At 43.6% G+C, this 22437-nt stretch overlaps 1 protein-coding gene across 5 annotated transcripts in view; it reads right to left on the bottom strand.

Annotated features, from left to right (window-relative positions):
- The window catches only part of CTNNA3 (catenin alpha 3), a 374030-nt gene that overhangs the window by 42669 nt on the left and 308924 nt on the right, over positions 1–22437 (bottom strand). For all 5 annotated transcript variants that reach the window (XR_013775088.1, XM_079312299.1, XM_079312296.1 and 2 more), the window contains 2 exons: positions 9935–10027; positions 2637–2818 (listed from right to left, as the gene is read on the bottom strand). Coding sequence is in view for 4 of the 5 variants with exons in the window: in XM_079312299.1 (XP_079168425.1) it covers positions 2637–2818; positions 9935–10027 (275 nt within the window). In the remaining variant the exon portion in view is untranslated. The remainder of the gene's footprint in view (positions 1–2636; positions 2819–9934; positions 10028–22437) is intronic.

The following is a 22437-nucleotide window of genomic DNA, read 5'->3' as shown; positions in this document are numbered from 1 at the left end:
TTTGGAATCTAACAACCTACAGAATGGGTAAGGGGTAAAATCCCAGTGATTCTCATTTACTGCTGACACCACAGAGAAGTGAGAGGGATGGTCCCAGAGGCTTCAGCAGGCACTGTGACTCCTGAACCCAGGGCTGCATGCTGGCAGGACAGCCTGTGGAACAGCCCAGCCAGGGCAATTACCAGCACTGCTCTCTCTGTGGTGCATCTACAAAATCACCTCTGACACAGCAGCAAGCTCTGCCTGGTGCCCCAGTCTTACCTGAGCCCTGGTGACACCTTTCCTATCATCAAAGTGCTGTGAAAATCCTGCACAGAGATATCCTGCTGTTCTCTGTTTGAAGGAACTTTCCCTGGTGCACAGGGCTCAAACAGCAAGACTACAGAGCTCCCTTTGTGCTTAAATCATCGACCCGTCCTTGCTCCTTTCTCAACAGGAATTACAAGTTCCAGTGCTGTGATCCAAAACACTGCTTGAATTAGATACACATTCCCTTATATGAACAAAAGGGACTTAGCATGTTTATTGGCAAGTAACTTTTTAACTGTAGGTCTGCCTTGGCAATGGGAAACAAAAATCCTGCTCCACTTACACATAAAGCTTGGGAAAAACAGAACAAGCCAAATGCAACCATAGGATTTTTCTTGTACATTTTTAGCCAATCAAGAGAGAAATTAGAAGATTCCCAGTAAAATATTATTAAAACTCATAGCAGGTCAAACCATTCTTGCTACTGACTTCTACAGAAGACAGAGCAAAGACCCAAAACTTTGAAAAGCACTCACTGAGATTAAATAACAATGAATGCAAGGTAATACCATATGAGGAACAACAGCAATCAGCTTAAGTAACGAGCAACTCAAACACAGAAGTTTACTATTTGTCTGAGTAGCTTCTGATGTAACAAATACAAAATGTCAGGATCTTTTATCTCTTCCATGCTCAAGAACTGGGGAGTTACAGAGTGGAGAGCTCAGCCCTAAGGTGACTTGGTGCTTGCTGTGCCTTCTGCAATATTCATGCCCTGGGTGTCCAGAGGAGGGCAAAGGAGCTGGGGAAAGGTCTGGAGCAGCCCAGGGAGCTGGAAAGGGGCTCAGCCTGGAGAAAAGAGGCTCAGGGGGGACCTTCTGGCTCTGCACAACTCCCTGACAGGAGGGGACAGACTGGGGGTTAGGCTCTGCTCCCAGGAAACAAGGGACAGGGTGGGGGAATGGCTTCAAGCTGCACCAAGGGGAAGTTTGTGTTACACATTGAGGAAAATTTCTCCACTGAAAGGGTGGTCCAGTGTTGGAACAGGCTGTCCAGGGAAGTGATGGAACCCCCATCCCTGGAACTGCTCAAAAAGATGTGGATGTGGCACTTTGGGACATGGTTTAACAATGAACATGGCAGGGCTGTGTTAATGGATGGACTCAATGACCTTAAGGATCTTTTCCAGCCTGAACAGTTCCATGATCTGCTCCCAGATTTCCAGAGAGCAGCAACTGAAGAGCAGCTGTGCTCCTCAGCACATACAGCTGCCACCTTTGATAAGCCATGAGAGATCACCTGTAACTCAGACAGATACAAATCTTCCTTTTACCACACTTCATCACTAAAGAAGAAACACAACTTCTTACTAAGGAGATATTTAAAACCAGTTTTATAATGGATCACAGACTCCTCCATGCAGGACTTTAGCCCCTGTCCCCTGCAGGTGGATTTGGAAGTGCCAGTGTGACAAAATACAGCAGCTGCCCTCCCCAGAAGGAGCCTGTGCCAGAGCCCAGCTGTGTCCCAGGTGCTGCAGCTCGAGGCAGCCCTGCTCACTGACACCCACAGGATACACAGAGATTGCTCTCTGTCCCTTGCATGGAAGGACTGATTTCATGAGGCACTAAGTGTCCTGAAAGAGTGCCTGTGTTAAGGCTTCACCTGTCAGCAACTATTTTACTGCTAACTATACCAGGGGGAGAGATGGACACCACCATCACCACCTTCCTTTGTTATAATCAATTTGATGGATTCACACAACATTTAATTCAGAGCAAGGCAGAAAAAGCTCCCGCACTTAAACTTGTTTGCTGTTGTAAGAGCATCACTGAGCACATACTGGCAGCAGAATGACATACCAGCTTTGAGAGCTATCTGCTGTGGTACTCTTCATTCTTTAAACTACATCTAGCAGCACAAGAGATCTGATGAAAGCAATAGCAATAATGGGATATAAAATATGCATGAGTCTGAATGTGTACTGTCACACATGGGCTCTGTGCAGTGTTTCATGCTTGACAGCACTCTCTGATACAAGCAGACAGAACAACAGATGAGACAAATCTACAGCTTAAAATCGAGATTATTTTGTTACTCTTTCCCTCTCACTGAGAGCAGAAATAGAGTGCTAAAACATGTGCAAAAACCCTACCAACAAATTAATAAGAGAGAACAGAGGCAAAAAACTAGGGCTAAGCATAATTCAAAATATTAAATCCCCCAACACTTCAGTGCACCTACCTGATGTGCTGCATTAGCTGAGCCACTCAATTTTGCAGACACTGTGAGCTGGCATTAAAAACTTCTGTACTTTGCTGCTGTAACAGTGTGACAACAACCTGCAGCATGTCTAAGTATCCAAGAACCTTTTTTTATGTAATTACCTTGTGAAGTCAGTCATCTCCATCATAATCACACACATCCTCTTGGCCAGAACAATTATGTCATTGCTGGTATCATCCCAGATCTCAATCTCTGCATCAAGCTTACTCTTGACTTTTTTGAAGTCAGCCACTTGCTCAGCTATCTTTTCCTTCTCAGCTTCTGGCAGTTGAGTCATCTTGGCCTAAAACAGAATAATTTGTTTTGTAAAACATCTATGTCAAAGTTTTTTTTTTTTTTTAAACAAAACCACTGCACATTAATAAATACATAGTTTAAACATACTCTGGCCTGACCCAACTCTGAGTTTGAGCACTTCTAAATTTCAACATCTGTATGTTGTCACTGGGTTGGGCCAAATAAATAATCTCAGTGTAACAGGGATAGTGGTGCTCCTGAAACCAATAATTTTAACACTGTGAGAGAGTTGCAAAATGCAGTATTGATTCAGGTAAGAAATAATCAATGGAAAGAGTTAATTGTCCTGAAGCACTCAGGTATGCTGCTCCTCTCTTCTGAGAAGGCTCTGTATGATCATTTTAGGAACTGAAAGAGATTTAATTGTTCAAATACACATCTTCTGTCTTTGCAGAACATGAACAGATGAACATGTCAGAAATCAGGATGTGAATCAGATTACCAAAAGCTCCTGAAAATGTGGCATGGTGAGAGGAATGTTTTTGCCCGATGTTCTCCATGAGGAGATGGCCAGCCTCTGCAGGATGGGTCAGACAGCCCTGCTGTGCCAGGAAGAGGCCAGGAAGCACCAGGGTAGGGCAGGACATGGCCTCATGGAGCCTCCATCACCTGCTGCTGCTCCTGATGGCTCTGCCATGCTGGGTCTAACCTCACACCTTCCCTTCAGGTACAGAACTCACAACTGCACACAGCCATTAGTAACACACTGTCACCACTCTGCAATTACACAATAAATGTTTTGTCACTTATTCTGGTTTAGAAAACAGTACCTACCACCAATAATGGAAAGTGAAGGCCATGGCTGAATTGTTTATAATTAATGAAATGGGTAATCAGCTCTATGCATAATGTGTATGTTTTCCAAGCTATGTCTTTTCAGAGATTTTATTTATGCTAGAATCAGTATCACAGGGTTAGCTTTCTCACTTACACAAATTAAATTACTGAAAATTACAGCATGTACCTGTAATTGCAGTCACAAAACCACACAGAATCACAGAATGGCTAAGGGTGGAAGGAACCATCTGAGTGGTCAGAATTAGAAAGCACAGATGTTGTGAGGCTGCATCTCCCATGATGCTGAAAAATCCCAAAATGGGTTACAGAGGGAAGAGAGCTTCTATCATCTCATACATGTTTGCTGATGGGTGGGTGTCTGTGGTATCTTCTAATCCCCAGCTTCAACACTGGTTGAGTCTAGGATCACAGGCCTGGATCTTGAAACCACAGGAAAGATGGCATTTTAATGAGGGAACTGTGACATACAGCATCCTGCTATCTGCCAACAATAATGAGCTTCAGGTGCAAGGAGACATTATCCACTGGAACAAAGAGCAAAGGAAATTGTAAATCTGACCTTGTCTTTTCTCTCCTTTCCCTCATACTGCTTTCAAACCATGTCCAACAAAATAAAGCAATTCTATACAGAGCCTTTAAGCACAGACTTAACTCTGTATTGAAATAGGCAACACAAGAGTAATTGTAAAATAAAGATCTAAGTTGAATGACTATTACATGAATGCAGGTTTATTTAGTCCAGCAGAAGAAAATTATTTTTTCACTACTTCTAAGACAAAATGTTATTATTGCAGTAGCAGATAAGAGAGTTACTACTAGGTGAAAGGAGAAGTTATCTGTGATATTTCCTTCCTTCTACTAAAAAAGAAAGTACAAATTTTTTTCTTCAATTTCCCTGACTTAATTTTTGGAAGGCTGCTAGTCCCTGGTAGCTGGAGTCTCCAAAACTGGAGTCAGTGTTATTTGAGTTGCCCCATTTACAACCTGACTGATCTGTGAGACTGGTGTTTCCCTCCATCACCTTCCCATGCCTCAGCCAGTTCTCCACCAAAGAAACTGAACCTTTAAGGCCATGTAAGGACACATTTACTAACTGGTGGAGACTTTAACTCTTCTCTCCCTGGTACACTGCTGGTCAATGACATCCCAACCCTAAGAAGTGGCCTTCTGTCTACCTTTGTCTCTGGTTGCTCTCCAAGGATTATGTTTATTTCACATAAACTTTGATAATGCTCTTAAAATCTCAGACTGACACACATTTTTTCTGCCCTGATACCTAACAAATGATTGGCCAGATCCACACCAGCACCATTCTTACCACTTACAGGGACCAGGGAGAAAAGAAAGGCAACAGAAAGCAGCACAATACATTCAAGCAAAATCAAAGTATCTCCTTTGAAAATGACTGAACACTTCCAGCTCTGTAGGCTGCAACATGTCAGGTAACTACACAGAAGAAAAGTGGAAAACACTGTTTTTCTGCAATTTTGTAGGTTACAAGGAAACAAACCCCAGTTTCCCAAATGAGCACTTGAAAACTTCTCAGAGCAAGAACACAAAATAACCTGCTCCTCACACAGTGTAGTTACAAGATAATGGTAGAAATCCCAGAAGAATGGATTTGTGTCCCAACTTTCTCTTGAGAGCTGAGGCTTCCATTCCACCAGAGCCTCAGCAGCCACAAACCCTCTGCTCTGTTCCTGCCCTCTTGCTGCAGGCAGCTGAGCATTTGGTGAAAAAGAACAGGAGCCCTGCAAATCACTCCAAGTACAGCAGTGCATTGTAATCATGCTCTTTCACAACAGTCCTAATCATGAGCTTTACCTCTGTTTTTCTTGAACAAATTTTGCAGGCCACTGTCATAAAATACACATGTGAGCTGACCCTGAGTTACCTGAAATGGTGGGTGGCATCCCTGCCATGGAACTAAAGGATCTCTGAGGTCCCTTCCAAGCCAAATCATTCCCTGAGTCTGATCCTGCTTGAGTACCAGTGTGTTCATAAGTGGATTCACAGAGACAAAAGGGATTCTGTTACAATGAGTATGAGGTGTCCACTACCTTTTACTATTCTCTTCCTGCTGAGGGAGTAACTTTGAGTCTGGATGAAGAGGTGACAGGAGATGTTGGATACTCAGCATTCAGCTGAGTGAATCCATGCCCCCAGAGATGAGCTGTGTGGGTGTGTGATGCTGACAATGGGCAGAAGAAGCTGTGTTTCTTTTGAGAGTTCCCTACCTGCTGTCATCAGCTGCCTTCTCCCAGTTCCAAGAATTCCAGCAAGCCTGCTCAAGTGCAGCAATCCTTAAACAAGTTCAGAGAGTGCCTCATTTGTTCTGCCATGACAGTTCTGCTGTATTTTTAGATGCAATATAGTTGGATAAACCAGATAAAGAGGTAAAACTATTGGGAGACAGTAAACCAAGTGTTTAATGCCATTTTTGCATCAGCCTTCACTAAGAAGGTTGGCTTAGATGATGCAACTGTGGCATATTAAAGGTAATTTCTCTTTGTCCTGGGGCCATAGGCCTATAGATAAAAAAGCATCATGCCCTAAGTCTGGGCTTCTCCAGAGCTTTGCCACTGGCTCTCACATCATCCTTACAAATAACCTGGAGAAATAAGGTCCAGGTGAAATCCCAGAGGGTGGATGCAATACTGGTTAGAAAACTGGTGGCAGAGCACTTACCTAGAACACACAGCAAGCCAAGGGATCCATCGGGAAGAGCTGTGAAGGGAGCTGCCCTGATGCTGGCACTAGCCAGTGTTTCACAGAACCAGGAGTACACACTGCACACTCACAGTGCAAGAGTCTGCTTTACACCCCAAAGTGAACTGGGGAACATCATGGGGTGTGCTGCACCTCAGACAAGGACAGCCTTTACCCCTAAGAAAATCCACCAGCACACACAGACCTGGCACAGACCCAGGCATGGGCAGTGTGGGTGCACATTTGTGGCTGATAAAAGGTTGTGCTCTTGGCAGAAAGGCAAACCCCATACAATGCTCCTTCTGAACTCTGCACACAGCAAGAAATAGTGCAAACCTCACACTTGTGCTGTTAGATCACAGGTGGCTTCACACATTTTGCAATATAAATAGCCTGGACACAAAATTCAAGAACTCATTAGCCAGCTGCAGAGCACCCAGAGGAGAGACTCTGAAAGGAAATGCTACCTTGAAGAGTAAATCAAGGTCACTGAAGTTATTCAACCTGGAGTTTCCAAAAGAGACAGGCCTTGGAAAAAGTATGTACAAGTACATAAAAAAGAAATAAATACAGAAAGGAACCTCACATTCTCTGTGCCCACTGCAGATGAGTGCTAACATGTTACCTGCAACATATGAGGTGCAAAGACAAAAACCTTCCAATACAGCATCAATTCCAGGAATGAGCTAAGCAGAGAGAGCAATGCAATTGTTCCTATGGCTGTGTGTGTCCAGAGAAGGGTATTTATCCTGCCCTGGGCCAAATGGCTGCACTAAAAGGGTTCTTGAGGTCCCTCCCAGCCTACTTTGCACAAGTACACAATATTCTACTACAACCTTGAGTATTTCAGCAACATAATATCTTCCCTCCTGGGAAATTGGGTTAAAAATTGGCAAGAAAATTAAGTGCTTTTGATAGATCATGATTCCTGACAGGGAATCTTCTGCTATGTATCAAATGTCAGAATAACTATTTATAGAACTTATTCAAAATTACAGTAATTCTTTTCAGTACACTTGAATCCTTACTGGCATTTCATCCTCGTGTAGGGCTTTGATGAAAATCAAACTAAAAAAATTTCTAAAATTGGCTTTTTTATTAACAAAATAGCACGTGCTTCCTATTAACACACATCAGCATTTCATTTAGTGTAAGAACTTAAATGTGCAGTATTTGCTACTTGAATAAAAAATGCCAATTAATCTGATGGCAAACCTAACTTCCAACTATTTTTTTATTCACGTATCAACAGTTCTTCTTGATCTTTGCTATTTTAACCAGGCTCTCTTCTTAGACTTTTCTAGATTTTAGAGCCATATAATCGACTGCTGTATTTAAAATGCAATATAAATAAAATAATGAAATAACTTAGCCTGGATTTCCTCATTTACAAAACACACTGAATCAACTTTTTATCAGCCCACAATTGTTTCACAAACACAGGGTGCAACAAAATTGCATAAAAAATGATCCTAATCTCAGACATTTGTCCATGCAGTTACAAAACTGTCTGCAGAACCCTGAGGAAAAAAAGAGTGGGTGTGTGGCTGCCTGAAAGAGTTCTGCTCTTGCCATTCCAAGTGGATAAACTTGTGAGGTAAAACATTTTGCCTCTTCCTCAGAATGATCACCTTAACCTGCAGCAGCAACTCTGAAATGAAGCTAAGCTGTTCTCATCACTAATTTAGTAACTTCGAACACTTAAAGTAATTTTTCCTGATCATTAACCATGTACAGTGTCTTCTGAGTTGTAAATGAGCTGGGCAAAATCCCAGTGGCCCTTCTCTCCAATAGGGAATGCCACAGGAACCAGCCACCACCTCCCTCAGTGGAATCACACTGCCAGGATGGCATTCATCAGTCTGTGCCAGCCTCCAGAGCTGACTGCACGAATCACACACAACCACCAGAGAGGAGCTCACTTCCAGCTGGGAAAAACTGCTGTAGCCCTCACATCCATGAGCAGAACCTGTTTCTGCAGCTAAGGGTTTCATCCCAAGGACCCTATTCAAGGATGTAAAATCACCCTACAAATAACCATCAGTGTTTTCATCCAGTTTAAATACTCAGAGATCTCACAGCACGTTGCCTCAGCTGCCCTGAATCCCCCAGTGTGGGATGGTGCCACAGGCACTATCATATTCATCTCAGAAACAGGAAATATCTGAGGGAAAAGATCAATGCAGCAACACATTCAAGATGAGTCAGGAAGACAAATAGGAGGTCAAATCTTAGTCCTCCTTAGTCTCACCACTAACCTCTACTCTCTTCCTTTATGGAGATAGAGTCTGAAGGTATGATTAATAATACATGACGTTTTCATACATAAGGGAAACAGGATTTGCTAGTTAAGATGTAGCCTTTGTTACAAGTGGCATACTCACATCACATCTGGTTTTATATGTTGTGATAAAAACAGAAAGAAAAAAGGCACCAGTTCCCCACTGGAGCAGTGAGAGATGTGACATGGAAGAAATTACAACACTCTGGACAAAGCAAGAGGAACCAAGAGTGCTTCTGTGCAGCATGAATATGGAGCCAGATATGTATAAACAAAACTGAATTACTACAGTTGAAATGCCCAAGAGAAAGAACTCAAGGAGGAAAAAAGGCTGTTCTGCAATCCTGCCAAAGCACTTCTGGGACAGGCACTCCTGGTGCCAGCACTGCACACAACAGCCACAAAGCTGCTGCACCACACACTGCCTAAACCTCAACATCTATCTTCCTACACAGACTCCTCACACTGCTAAACAGCTTCTGGGTATAAATCTTCAAATATCAATATCAAATAGCACTCCAAACAAAGAGCCTTTAATCACTGCTCTTGTTTGCTGCTGCAGCAAACAGATTTGTTAAGACCTATATTTTAAAAAAAGGTGTGTGTGCAGGTGTCTGTCAATATGGTACTTAAGGCTAAGTGCATTTGTACATAATCTAGTCAAACCTATAATTTTCTATTGCTTTTGGGGGATAATGTGCCATTTATGGCCTCAGTAGCAGGATCTGAAATCTAGGAAAATTGTCTCTAAACTACAGGCTCAGACTTTAAGCCATGACCTCTCTCTAGATGCCACAAAAAGAAACAGTAACTGTATTACATTAGGGAGAAACATTAAAAAAATAGAAATGTCCGTCCTATATAAAGTACTGGGGGGTTAGCTGCATTAACCACAGTCTGTGTGTAAAATCCCTTCCACCTCACAAGGAGAAGCACAGCCCAGACTCTCCCCACAGCACCAACCTGTGCCTCTGATCACTGACAGCCAGCTCTCTACCTGCCACTGTCATCAGCATCTACTTTTCTTGCTTTGTATGGGAAGTATGTGCTCCCATGTCTCCCAATTACATGTTATTTATGGTTTTCTTTTCAAAGAAACTACTTTTTAAAGAAGTACTCTGCTTTAGCTGAGAAGTGGAAGACCATGCATGGAAATGTGATCTTTGAAAGCTTTTGTGGATCTTCTCTTAATTACATTGTGACATAGGTATCTACAAACTACTGCTTGTGTTCAAGTTCAAGAGCACTTCAACAGTGAGGTGAGTGGTGAGCAGAGAAGGCAGAGCCCTGGTGCAGCAGCCCTGGCACACGTACCCGGTCAGTCCTGCCCTCGCTCTGCACGCTGCTCCGGCTGCGCGCCTCGGGCTCCTCCTCCAGGTCCGACACCTCCTCCAGCTCCTCGGGCGCCTGCGGGGGGAGCACAGGTCACTCTGGGTGGGGAGCACAGGGTCACTCTGGGTGGGGAGCACAGGGTCACTCTGGGTGGGGAGCAGGGGGTCACTCTGGGTGGGGAGCAGGGGGTCACTCTGGGTGGGGAGCACAGGGTCACTCTGGGTGGGGAGCACAGGGTCACTCTGGGTGGGGAGCAGGGGGTCACTCTGGGTGGGAGCAGGGGGTCATCTGGGTGGGGAACGTGTCACTCTGGGTGGGGAGCACAGGGTCACTCTGGGTGGGGAGCACAGGGTCACTCTGGGTGGGGAGCAGGGGTCACTCGGGGTGGGGAGCAGGGGGTCACTCTGGGTGGGGAGCAGGGGGTCACTCTGGGTGGGGAGCAGGGGTCACTCTGGGTGGGGAGCAGGGGATCACTCTGGGTGGGGAGCACAGGGTCACTCTGGGTGGGGAGCACAGGGTCACTCTGGGTGGGGAGCAGGGGGTCACTCTGGGTGGGGAGCAGGGGGTCACTCTGGGTGGGGAGCAGGGGGTCACTCTGGGTGGGGAGCACAGGGTCACTCTGGGTGGGGAGCAGGGGGTCACTCTGGGTGGGGAGCAGGGGGTCACTCTGGGTGGGGAGCAGGGGATCACTCTGGGTGGGGAGCACAGGGTCACTCTGGGTGGGGAGCAGGGGATCACTCTGGGTGGGGAGCAGGGGGTCACTGGGTGGGGAGCACAGGGTCACTCTGGGTGGGGAGCAGGGGATCACTCTGGGTGGGGAGCAGGGGGTCACTCTGGGTGGGGAGCAGGGGGTCACTCTGGGTGGGGAGCAGGGGGTCACTCTGGGTGGGGAGCAGGGGATCACTCTGGGTGGGGAGCAGGGGGTCACTCTGGGTGGGGAGCAGGGGGTCACTCTGGGTGGGGAGCACAGGTCACTCTGGGTGGGGAGCAGGGGGTCACTCTGGGTGGGGAGCAGGGGATCACTCTGGGTGGGGAGCAGGGGGTCACTCTGGGTGGGGAGCAGGGGGTCACTCTGGGTGGGGAGCACAGGTCACTCTGGGTGGGGAGCAGGGGGTCACTCTGGGTGGGGAGCACAGGGTCACTCTGGGTGGGGAGCAGGGGGTCACTCTGGGTGGGGAGCACAGGGTCACTCTGGGTGGGGAGCACAGGGGTGCCCTGTGTGGGGAGCACAGGGTCACCCTGTGAGCCCCTGGGGAACCTGGGTGCTCATTCAAACACATCACATTGGGTCTAAGACCAGCTGTGACCAACACCCATCAGCCCTGCTGCAGCCCTTACTCAACGCTGTGTTTAAACTGCTGCTAGCAAAGGTGTCTAACAAGAAACCTTTGCATGACAAGAATGGATTCTGAATGTGTCACTTACCAGTTCCATTAAGCAGCACAAGTTCCTGCACTACCAGAAAAAATAAGTATCCCTAATTTGTTATTTTTATGCACGGCATTATTTCATATGCCACTGTTTGTTCCTTCTAGTCACATCAACTGCCAGTTAATTCTGTGATTCTGTTTTATTTACAACAAGAAATTTTCTATACAATACAGGTCTTCAGATTTATTTACTGCTTCCTTTTCACCAAAATATTATTTATAAAAAAGGTTTCATGCAGAAGTTCTGAATTTTACCACAAATAACATAGCAAAAAACCCACAATGAACATGACTTTAAAAAGGACACTAAATAAAACATTAAAAACAAGATTCTTCTACCAGCAAAACATTGCACAATGAAGTATATTAGGTTTTTGGGATTACGAACCACTTAAATAATACTGGTTCTGCCAATGCAGTGGGGCATTCAAGAAATTTTCCTTTATCAAGTAAATTCACATTTTTAAGAAGCAAAAATACACAGAACCAAGCTCTACAAAGCTTGTGACAGATCTACCACCACCTTGACATCTAGAGTTCCAATTAGAGGGAAATGCTGATGTTCTGAGTCCCCAAAAAGTCTGACATTCTGAGAAAAGTATGACAAGACCAGGACTATCATGATCTTAGCAGAAGACAGGCAGAAAGAAACCCAGCCATTACTTGTACCCAATTTTCAATCAAGTATAACATTTTAAATCCAGAATTGCTGTATATTCTCACCTTCATGTTTTTCACTCTTGAGGCATATACAAAGAATACCTGTTGAGAGGGACACTGCAGGGCTCTGTAATTTTCTGTCTGGGTCCCTGGCACAGTAATGGCCCTGCAATAACCTGAATTAATCCACCTGCATGCATATGTGTCCTCTGGGACAGAACCTCTGTGGTCACAGGGTGGTATATAAACCAAGAGCAGCCTTGAAACAAGGCTCCAACAGCACTCCTGCTTCAGCAGCACATAGACAATTTCACTCACTGAAGAAAATCATCATTTCCATAGATAACACTGCAAGAAATAACTCAGTGCTGGTGCACAAGCTGGCAGAAATAGAACACTGGGGATGATAAATACACCTGAACTTCCTCAAGAAAACAGGCAATCAATTTTTGGGACAAAGATAAGCCTAACACTACACTGCCCAAGTGGGGGAAAGGAACATCATCTTTTCAGACAAAGACTAACACTGGGATGAAGTCTCAGTTTTAATACTGGAATTAGATCGAGTAAGAATTCCACAGTAGCCAAAGGCTGCTCCCATACAAATGTTGTTGGAAAGAGCTGCAGTATGAAAGCAAAAAGAAATTTTGGTGGTGGTGGATATCCCTGCAATTAAAAACCATCACAAAGTCCCTAACAAACATTTAGGGACACTCTTATTAGAGGAATAACGTAAAGGATATTAAAACAGAGTAATTCAGCTTCTCAGGATTACACTGACTCCCTCAGGCAGGTAAGAGCCTTGATAAAGTTTACAGGAAAAATAAATAATTTTCCTTTTAAAATTAAACTATACTTGGGTTATTAATACAATTTTTAAAACCACACAGAAATTCTTGAATTTTGATAAAATTAGTTTAGAAATTTTCCCCCCAACGATGATAAAGCTGAATTCATGGCAGCAGAGCATCATTTCTTCTTGGATGAACAGATACTTGAGAATCCCACATTTCTAATATAAGGTTTCTTTCTTCTATAGAACAGAATTTCAGAATGTTGGGACGGGGCAGCATAATTAGTAACTTTAAGATGGTCACATTATACATAGGTGAATTTTAGGTAATGTGTTTAAGAGCATTATACCATCATTACCCCACAACAAACTCTATGTATTTACAGAATGGTTATTTCAGGGCCATCAGGAGAATAGAATTCCACTGATACTGTTTCACTGTGAAGTCAGGCTATATAAGTGTTACCAGCCTCAACATGGAAAAGGAGAGCAAAAGGACAGCAGGAGGACACCTGTCAATGGCAGTCTCAGGTAAGCTTTCCAAAGATGAACCCTCATTGTATTCATCTGATCTGGCACTCTACAAAGAGCAAAGTGCAGAGCAGAGATCTCCCAGCTGCACTGGCTCTGGGATTCCCTCTCCAAACACTGACTCAGGCTCCAAGTGCTGCTCACCCAAGCCCCTCGTGGGCTAAATGCTGTCAGAAACCAAAGCCCAGACCTGACACCTTCTGAACTGTAGGCACCACAGAATTCAGAAAAACAAAACAAGTCTACCCCCTGTTTACTAAATCCCTGAGACGTGCCAGTATCTGCTCACATGAGCAGATATTCCATGTGCCAACACATGGCTACTGAAAAGGGATGTTTGATGGTTAAACTATGACCATGAGGGCCTGCAACACAAACCAGTGTGCTAGCATCAATAAATAGAAACTGTGCACAGGGAGAACTGCATGGCAGGAGAACTGCACTGAGAAACACCCAGGGAAGCTGAAAGTGGTGTTTAAGACTCCTAACAGGCATCTTATCAACTGCAAGTGACAGAAGAGGGAGAGATTTGAGTACTGTAGTCAGTGACACAATGAATACTAGACATAGATGGCAAATTCATTGTGAGACATAAAAAGTATGGAATTTCCAGCAAATGTAAGGAAGAATGCTGGGGGGTAAGATGAAGGACAGAACTCCAGTCAGCAACAACCTACAGACTCATGTAACAGAGTGGTAAATGGAGTTTAGAAACAAATTTGAATAGAAAAAAAACAGTTTCCAGCGGCCACAGGAGCAGAGGGGAGAACTCATTCCAAGATGAAGCCTGAGCAGCCTGCACTCCAAACAGGGGGATGGAGCAGCAGCACAGGCACGAGGGTGCACAGGACACCTGCCCAGCCCCAGCTCAGGGCTGCAGGAGATCCCTGCCTTTGGGAGAAGCCTCTGCTGATCCTGACAAAAACCCATTCAGGTGTATTCCTCCACATCCATTCTAGGCTGTAATTCCATTGCTGTGCCTGACAAGCTACACAAGTAGCATGCACTCCTTTTCACATTCCAATGATTGTAATAAATCTGCATTCTCAGTGGGTTTGCTGCTGAAGACTCAGGCTGAGGACTCAAAGCTGTATTTGTAGCAAAGTCTAATGCTGATGGATTTGACACCTTGCTGGTACTCAACTGCAAGCCACAACAGCAAGTCATTACTATTGCACCTGGCTGATTTGGGATATGAATTACCTTTTCATCTATGAAACCATAACCACTCGCTGATGGCAAACCTTTTAATTTGCTTTTCTACAAGGATTTTAAAGAGAATAATTAATAAAACCAAGGTCTGGCCCTAGTTTTTAGATCTCTGCCAGTTTTTCTAAACTGGTTGCAAATGGGCTTTTTGGTTTATCTGGTTTTTAATCCAAGCTTTGTAGAACAATTTATTTGGCTAAGTTTCACAGCATCTCCTCCAACACCAAGTTCTTTATGCCAACCCTACTCCAAAGTGGTTATCCAAAGACCTTTATCATTTGCTCGTAAAGGTCACATACAACCTATGGAACCATCAATCCTGCCAATGCAGGGTCTCAGCTGCTAGTACGTAATGCAGAGCCAGGTCCAAAATCTCAAGATACACAGTGGAAATGGACAAACAGGCATCATGGTGTGAAAGGAAGATATCTCCTTTTATCTAACATCCAATTAAGTGCTGACCTTCACACTGCCATCATGTGCTCTTACACTTTATCTTGGTTTCCACAGCCCCATCAGTCATTCTTTTTTCACAGCTCAATACTGAAAGGCAGAGCAGACTAACACCTGAACAGGAGCTAAGCTGATGAGTGATGTCTCTATTTTCCTCCTGCAAATGCAGTTGTTTGTGCCATGTAAATCCTGCAGCACAGCAGCAATGCCTGTGTGCACTCCAGGAAGATCAGAGTTTGTCTATTATGCCCCTCAGTGAGCACACACTGGTTTGCAGAGATTATCTATTCTACTGTGGACATTTTGAACATTTCATCCTGTCAGGCTGCATGTCACTCAGTGTAACAAACCATGGTACTTGTGTCACAAATGCAAAAATACCATGCTCTGCAAATATTTACCTACTGAGTGATATTTCTGTGTATTAGTCACAACATCACCATTATCTCACACTTAATTCTGCCAGGTGACACACTGCCAGAGCAAGAGTTTTGATGCACTAAAAAGAGAAGAAACTGCAAGTATTGTTTATCTCTTCTGACTAGCTGTGTAAGAGCCTCACATAATTGTTGCTATCTAGTCATTTAAAGTACTTATCATGTTTTTGCTAAAAGCAGTTGAGTGTTGAGAACAATAAACCCCACATCATGAAAGTCAAATTAAAATACTGTGTTCTTAATCCATCAATATTGTGACATCTCAATACTATGGTAAATACCATCCCCTCTGTTAAAGACAATCACATGTCTATTCTTGAAATCTATTCTTGGCAGTTCCCTTAAAATGGTATCTTTAACATACCACATTACTGGGGATATTGTTAACAAAAAAACAACAAATGATTAATTAAGCCAGAGAGCAGAATTCTGTCTTTGATAGCAGTACTGTCACCAAGCCCTGGCAAGGAATTTGTCATCAAACAATGGTAAAATCATTATCCTGCCACAGTCCATACACATTTTCATTTTCCAATGTAGGTACTAAACATTTCTTGTTACTAACAGAGAAAATTCTGCAAAATACTTCTTTAGATATTAAAGTTGCAATTCCCATTAAGATCAGTGAAAATACAAACTTTGGTGAAGAACAAAGAATTTAATTATAAGTGGTGGTCTTTGACACTGAAAGATTATTTTCAATAAGAAAAGATCTTACAGGATAAAGAATAGAGGTTTTAAAACTAAGAAATGCTGTGAACCCACAGCATGGAGTAAAAGTTGCCTTGTTATTATTGGATGCTTGGAGGTTTTGGCTGCTCATTTCACAACTCCTCTTGCAGCACTCTGCTCCAGATCAAGACCAGAGAAGTTAAAACAAATGCCCATTAGACAGGAAGGCAGATCAATATCCTGCCTCCATGGGGCAGCTGCTGTGCTGCCAGGTCTCACTGGGCACATGCCAGCCACCAGCCAGGAGATGGGAACAGCTGAGCTGAGCACTGAACTCAAAAGCCTCAAGTGGAAACTCTGAGTGCTGTCCTCTGAAAATCCTTTTAAAGAAAAACTGTGAACTTGGCACACTAAGGAAATTGGCACTGGGAGTTTCAGCACCTGTTTTCTATCCCAAGGTACATTTTTTGTGCAGGGAACATGCATGTTGGCCCTGCTTGCATTGCTCCCCCTTTTCTTTCACAACAGTACTTTGTATGTATGCCACTCACACGTCATGCCTACAACAACTCAAGAGATTTACTGCTGGAAACACTGACCTAGTTATGATGTACAAAAGTTCTGAATGCATCTTTAACTCTAAAAAGTTGGGAGAAACTTGACAGCAGCCTGAAAATCCCATCCAGTAATGGGTATTGCATCCAAAAGGGTCGAAAGAGAGCAGGGTAGGATTTACAAACAAGGTAACAGTTTTATAAAACCAACAGCATGACCAAAAATCAGCTAAGATTGCAGGGGTGCAAATCCTTCCCCAGGTTACCTAAGGACTCATTTAGGAACCTGGAAGCTTTACTTTGTTCCAGTTATTTTATTACAAGGAAGCACTTTTTGGAGTATAACTCTTAGAAAAGAATTTCAAATCCCTAGGAACAAAATACAATCAAACATAGGTATTACAATCACAGAACTCTGCTGTAACCCAAGCCCCTGCCCTGATTCCACAAGAACCATGACAACTGATAAATGGCTTCATGCAAAGTACAGCTTTGCTTATGTTTATTAAGTAGGGAAAATCACCACATGGCTTAGAAGCTTCCATTTAAACTCAGAAAACTAATAATTAACAAGAATAGAACAGTAGGTTTTAATACAAGTGATTTGTTCTTCAGCAATCTAAAACATAATCCCTGTTTCCTCTGCTGGGTTGACATACATTTGCTCCATCTAGTGGGAAGCTAATTAAGACATTTCATTTCTAATGGAAATACTTGTTAGGCTGTTTATAAATGGATCGTGAAAAACTAATAAAGCCATTGTTCTTCCACTAGTGATCTTCATAAAGCAAACTATATATAGTCTTATATATGGCTGAAATAGATTTTTAAACATCACCTCAACATGTGAAAATGAGATCAGACCTTGTTTTCTCCTCTCAACTGTGTGTGTTAAAGATAAACTAAAGCATCTTGACTGTCAGCCTGGCTAACCCTAAAGGCAACCAGAGAACTGCTCTAAGTTTTGCTCTGTGAAAATTCATGATGATTCCTATCTTTAATAAAGGCCAGAGGAAGGAACAATGTGCCCAAGCACAGGCTGCTCACTCCCATCAGTGCCCACAGTGCCATGGCCTGAGTGTCCTGAGAAGCTCCCCAGCTGAAATTACAAGAAACCACATGGCAGAGTCTGCCTTCCTGCAGAATCTCCCTTTCCTCTCCACAAGCCTCCATTTTTTGTGGAGCCAAAACAAAACCATCGTTTCCAGGTAGATGAAACGCAGAAATAAACTGTTCTTGGAATACATCAATAAATTGAAGGTAAAAAAGGTGCAGCAAATTTCTCAGTTTGACTGCGTTAAAAACATTTCAGGGCTCAGAAAGGACAAAAAACAAGAGACAAAAAGCAACAGTTCAGAATTCCACAAGGGTTGTAGGTTTATCATATGAATAAAGCCTGAGCAATGGTAGCCCCCTCAGCAAAGATTTCTAACATGTCATATCAATCTGTTTCCATTACATGAATTATGCTAAATGATCATACTAAAAAACTTCCCTTGGATAGATTGATATATTCCTCAGCAAAAGGCTGCCAATGGTAAGTGCATTTCTCCAACTGGAGTATATGAAATTATTAACTACAACCTCAACATCTGCTCAAGTCTCTTCAGTCTCCAACTCTCTGTATATGAGTTGCAAGTAAAATAGATCTTTAGAAAGGTACAAAGAGTGAGGCTGTCCATCACAAACTCATGGCTCACTGAAAAATGCACACTGTAATGCACAGCCTGCTTCTCAAGTACAGCTACCATTGCTGTCATCCCTCCCACACACTCCCACCCAGGACTTGACAATTGTTAAGCACAAATTTCTGCCTTAGCAGCTATTCCTCCCAGACACTCAGACAATGGAAATAAAACCACCCTAGCCATGAATCCTGTGTCCACCACTTTCCTTCCTGCTTTTTACACACATCCACCCACCCTCAGCCATTCAGTAACCAATAATGTTCAAGTGAATGATCAGTGTCAGCTGATGTGGAACTAAGGAACCCATCAAGGCCATCTCTGTGCAAACCAGCCTCCATGTCCCAAATCACTGATTTCATTCTGCTTTGGGAGGCTGAGAGCCTTCCTTTCCACACAGGCTCTCAAAAAAAAAGTGAAATTAAATACACACAGCCCCCACAACTGCCCCTCAAACAACACTAGTTCAGGCCTAGCTCCTGAAAAAAATTACTTATTACATGATTTTCTAAGAATTTTGTAGATGCTAAAATTCCTGTTTGTACATGAAATGAATTCTTCCATCTGGGAAGGTTTCATGACCAAGCTCTGTGAAAGGCAGTACAGAATATTCCCCTCTAAGTCATCACATGAGAAAATTATTCAGATCAGTACATTTTTTCACAAATATGCAGCTTTGACAGACTCTTCTGCCCAGTGAAACAGGAGAGACTCAACTCTGTCACCTGCTAACAGACCAACAGAGACAAAACTGGCACAAAGTCAAGCACCAGAGCCTCTAATATATATGAAAGTTATCCAAAATCCTATGTATGAAATTTGATTTTCTTCATGTCCAAACTGACTCTTCCCCTTGTATTCAGAGTTTATTCTCTTTGTATGCATTGTGAGTATGTTACACAGATTTTCCCCAGTCTTGTGCAACAACATTTCACATCAATGAGAACAGCTATCCCATCTTCCCTTCTCTCCCCTTTGGCTCTGTTCCCTGGGCTAATTAAGACAAACACATTTGGTGTTCTTCTCATAGGTCACAAGTTCTAATGCTCTGGTTATTGTAGCTGCAATAAACCAGAGTGCACTTGCTTAAACAACTAGGGAAATTTGGAGGTTCTCACTGCTCACTTTGGGACACAAACCTCCACTACTCTTTTTTTTTTGTAACTATGGTACCTACAAAGCTGAATAATGATAACTCAGTAAAATCTTGTTTCATTGCATGGGCTGAAATCAATCTTTCAGACATCTCCAGTATTATCTGACTTGAACAGTAAGTGAACAGCAAGTGAACAGTAAGTGAACAGCAAGAACTAATAAATCTAAACACAAATTAACCACAAGCAGCCTAAATTTAATCAGTAACTGGCACTGATAGAAGTATTTTTATCCCATGGCAATAGATTCTGCAAAGTCTTTCTTACAACAACGGAACAGAACGTGGGTACTTTTTTAATACAAAAAGAAAAGCACACATGATAAATACTTGCTAGAAAAGCACCAGGAATTACAGGGAGGACAGGCTAAAGAGGATGCACAGCATCACATTCCTGCAAACAAAGGCCAGCAGACTGTTGCAAGCACCTGAAGGCACAAAGACAGCAAACCTTATGAAATATGCCCTCCCTTCCACTGAGAGCTGAGCCTTAGTGCAAGTACTGGATCAAGTGCTGGGCACTGCACCTCCCAAAGGAAGAACACAGCTGGAGAACACATCCAACAAGCATCAGCACAGTGGGAAAAAACCAAAACAAAGCCAAGCTTTAAGTGTGCAGGAAACAAGCAGGAGACATCCATCCTTGATGGAAGTGCTTTAAGGTGCCATGAGAGGTGTGTGGAGTGGATTTAAGGAAGAACTTTCCAAAGGGAACTTGAAGGCAAAGGGACTGCTTGAAGGCACTTTCCAGCTGCCAGCTGTGGGTGTTCCAAAGAACAGGTCAGACAAACCAACACTGGGAATTATTTGAAGTTAATCCTGACCTGCACAGGAGACAGTATTGATGGAGTTAGTTCAGAATCTTCAGAGTACATATTTCATTGCTGCACTTAGGTCAGATCAGAATCAGAATTTATGTATCAGTTACCCTTTTCCAAAGAGACTGACACCCTGTGGGGAGACCAGTATTCCTACACTACCTGAGTATGAGGCAGGAGAAGAGAATTTGCATAGAAACAACACAGAACAAACTAAGGTAAAAAAAGAGAAAATAGAAAATAAATGAAAAAAGAAGGGGAAGGGAAAGAAATTAAGAGGATACAAAGAAGCAGCACTGTGACAGGCAGGACAATGTTCAGCTAAGCCTGTGATGCAGCACCATGAGTCCTCAAAGAATACTATGCTCCATCTTTGTGGAAAGCTATTTGTGTGGGTTGCTGAATGGTCCCTGACAGGAATTTCAATTGATCCTCCTACCTTCTCTTTGTATTGGAGGATGATATTTTTTGGGAAGTAATACTGCACAACCTTTTTTCTTCCCCAGGCAGTGGATAAATCTCAGAGCTCATCAACATACCCAAGAATAAACAAAAAGGAGAGGAAATGTATCATAGGCTAAACCCAAACTCTGCCAGGTAGAAGCTGCCAAAGCCCTGAGCTATCTGGCAGTCCCACAGGCTGAGCAGGACTGAACCATTCCATCTCTAAAGAGACAGGCTGCAGGCTATCCTTGCTGCTGAGCTCTCTGGAAGAGAAATGCCAGGAAAAAAGAAGCTTTTTACTGATGAACTAAACACTACCTAAAATTTCATCTCAGCTTTACTCTACCAGGTGAGAAATGTGGTAATTTTAGAGGAACAAAACAGTCCTGTGAGTTATAAATTAGTATGTTCTACAAATGCATGGTGCAATTGAATATGCTATTTAATAACCCAAATATGGGAACAAGATCAACAGTACAGCAGCAACACTATCAGATAGGATGATCTTTTCATTCAGGAAAAATTACTCCCTTTCTGCAGTTAAAGGACAAGCAGGGTGAGTCACCTGCTTTCTGACCTGTGAATTCCCTATAAACTGCACAAGCAAATCAAGCAGCCCAGTCTGAGATGGAGGAAACTGGAAGGTGCAAGGTTTAAGGCTGCATTAATGGAATGGAACCACCAAGTGGAAAGAAAACCCTAAGTTTAGGCAGACACAATTTCAGGCTTCATCTCTCTTGGGGCCTGGCTCCATTTCAGCAGTAAGTGATTAACTGCAAACCCCAGCATTGGTAAATTAATTCACAATTTCCACTGATGTTGCTGTGCTTAAAATCTGGGTAAGTTCTGCTTCAGGCTCCACTTCCCAAGGTGACAAGCAGCTGTTTTCCTGGCTGCCCTCTGAGCAGCCAGACTGAGCTGCACACTCCCACGTGTCCAGGGCACCGGGGTGACCTCGCACCACTTCAAGCACAGAACCAGCTACTGTGATGGCTTTACCTTTAGATGCTGTGCTCAGCATTCCCTCACTAAAACAGCAGCAATTATTCATGTCTGTTCTTCATTAGCTGAATGTTAATTCAGTGCCATGCTTGTTTCTTCATGCATTTGGAATGCAGCCCTCCCAAACCCACAAGCATTTCAGAGTGTGGCTGACACGGCCCCTGTGGTGCCAACAAGCTCCTAGCCATGTGTGCCCTGCCCAGGGGGTGCCAGACTGGCTTCCCACCAGTCCCCACTCTGAGAACATCAGCAACAAACACACAGCTGACACTGCTGATGTGACCTCCTCCATGCACAAAGCACACACTGACCATGAGGCAGGCAAAAGGCAGCACAAGTGTGTGTGATGCAATATCCATGGGCACAATTATGGATGTCAGCCCCAGGAGGCTCTGACACCATTTCTGTGGCCAAGCCCGTGCCTGCCTGGCAGGAGTACAGCAGCCAGAGAGCTGTCCCTGCAATAATGGGGACACTGCCCTGTGCCTGTGTCCATACAATAATGGGGACACTGTCCTGTGTGCCTGTGTCCATACAGTGATGGGGACACTGCCCTGTGTGCCTGTGTCCCTGCAATAATGGGGACACTGCCCTGTGTGCCTGTGTCCATACAATAATGGGGACACTGCCCTGTGTGCCTGTGT

The sequence above is a fragment of the Erithacus rubecula genome, assembly GCF_903797595.1.
Source record: "Erithacus rubecula genome assembly, chromosome: 9".
In the NCBI taxonomy this organism is placed as follows: domain Eukaryota; kingdom Metazoa; phylum Chordata; class Aves; order Passeriformes; family Muscicapidae; genus Erithacus; species Erithacus rubecula.
The sequence above is the reverse complement of the archived record's forward strand: the minus strand, read 5'-3'. Positions and strand labels throughout refer to the sequence as shown.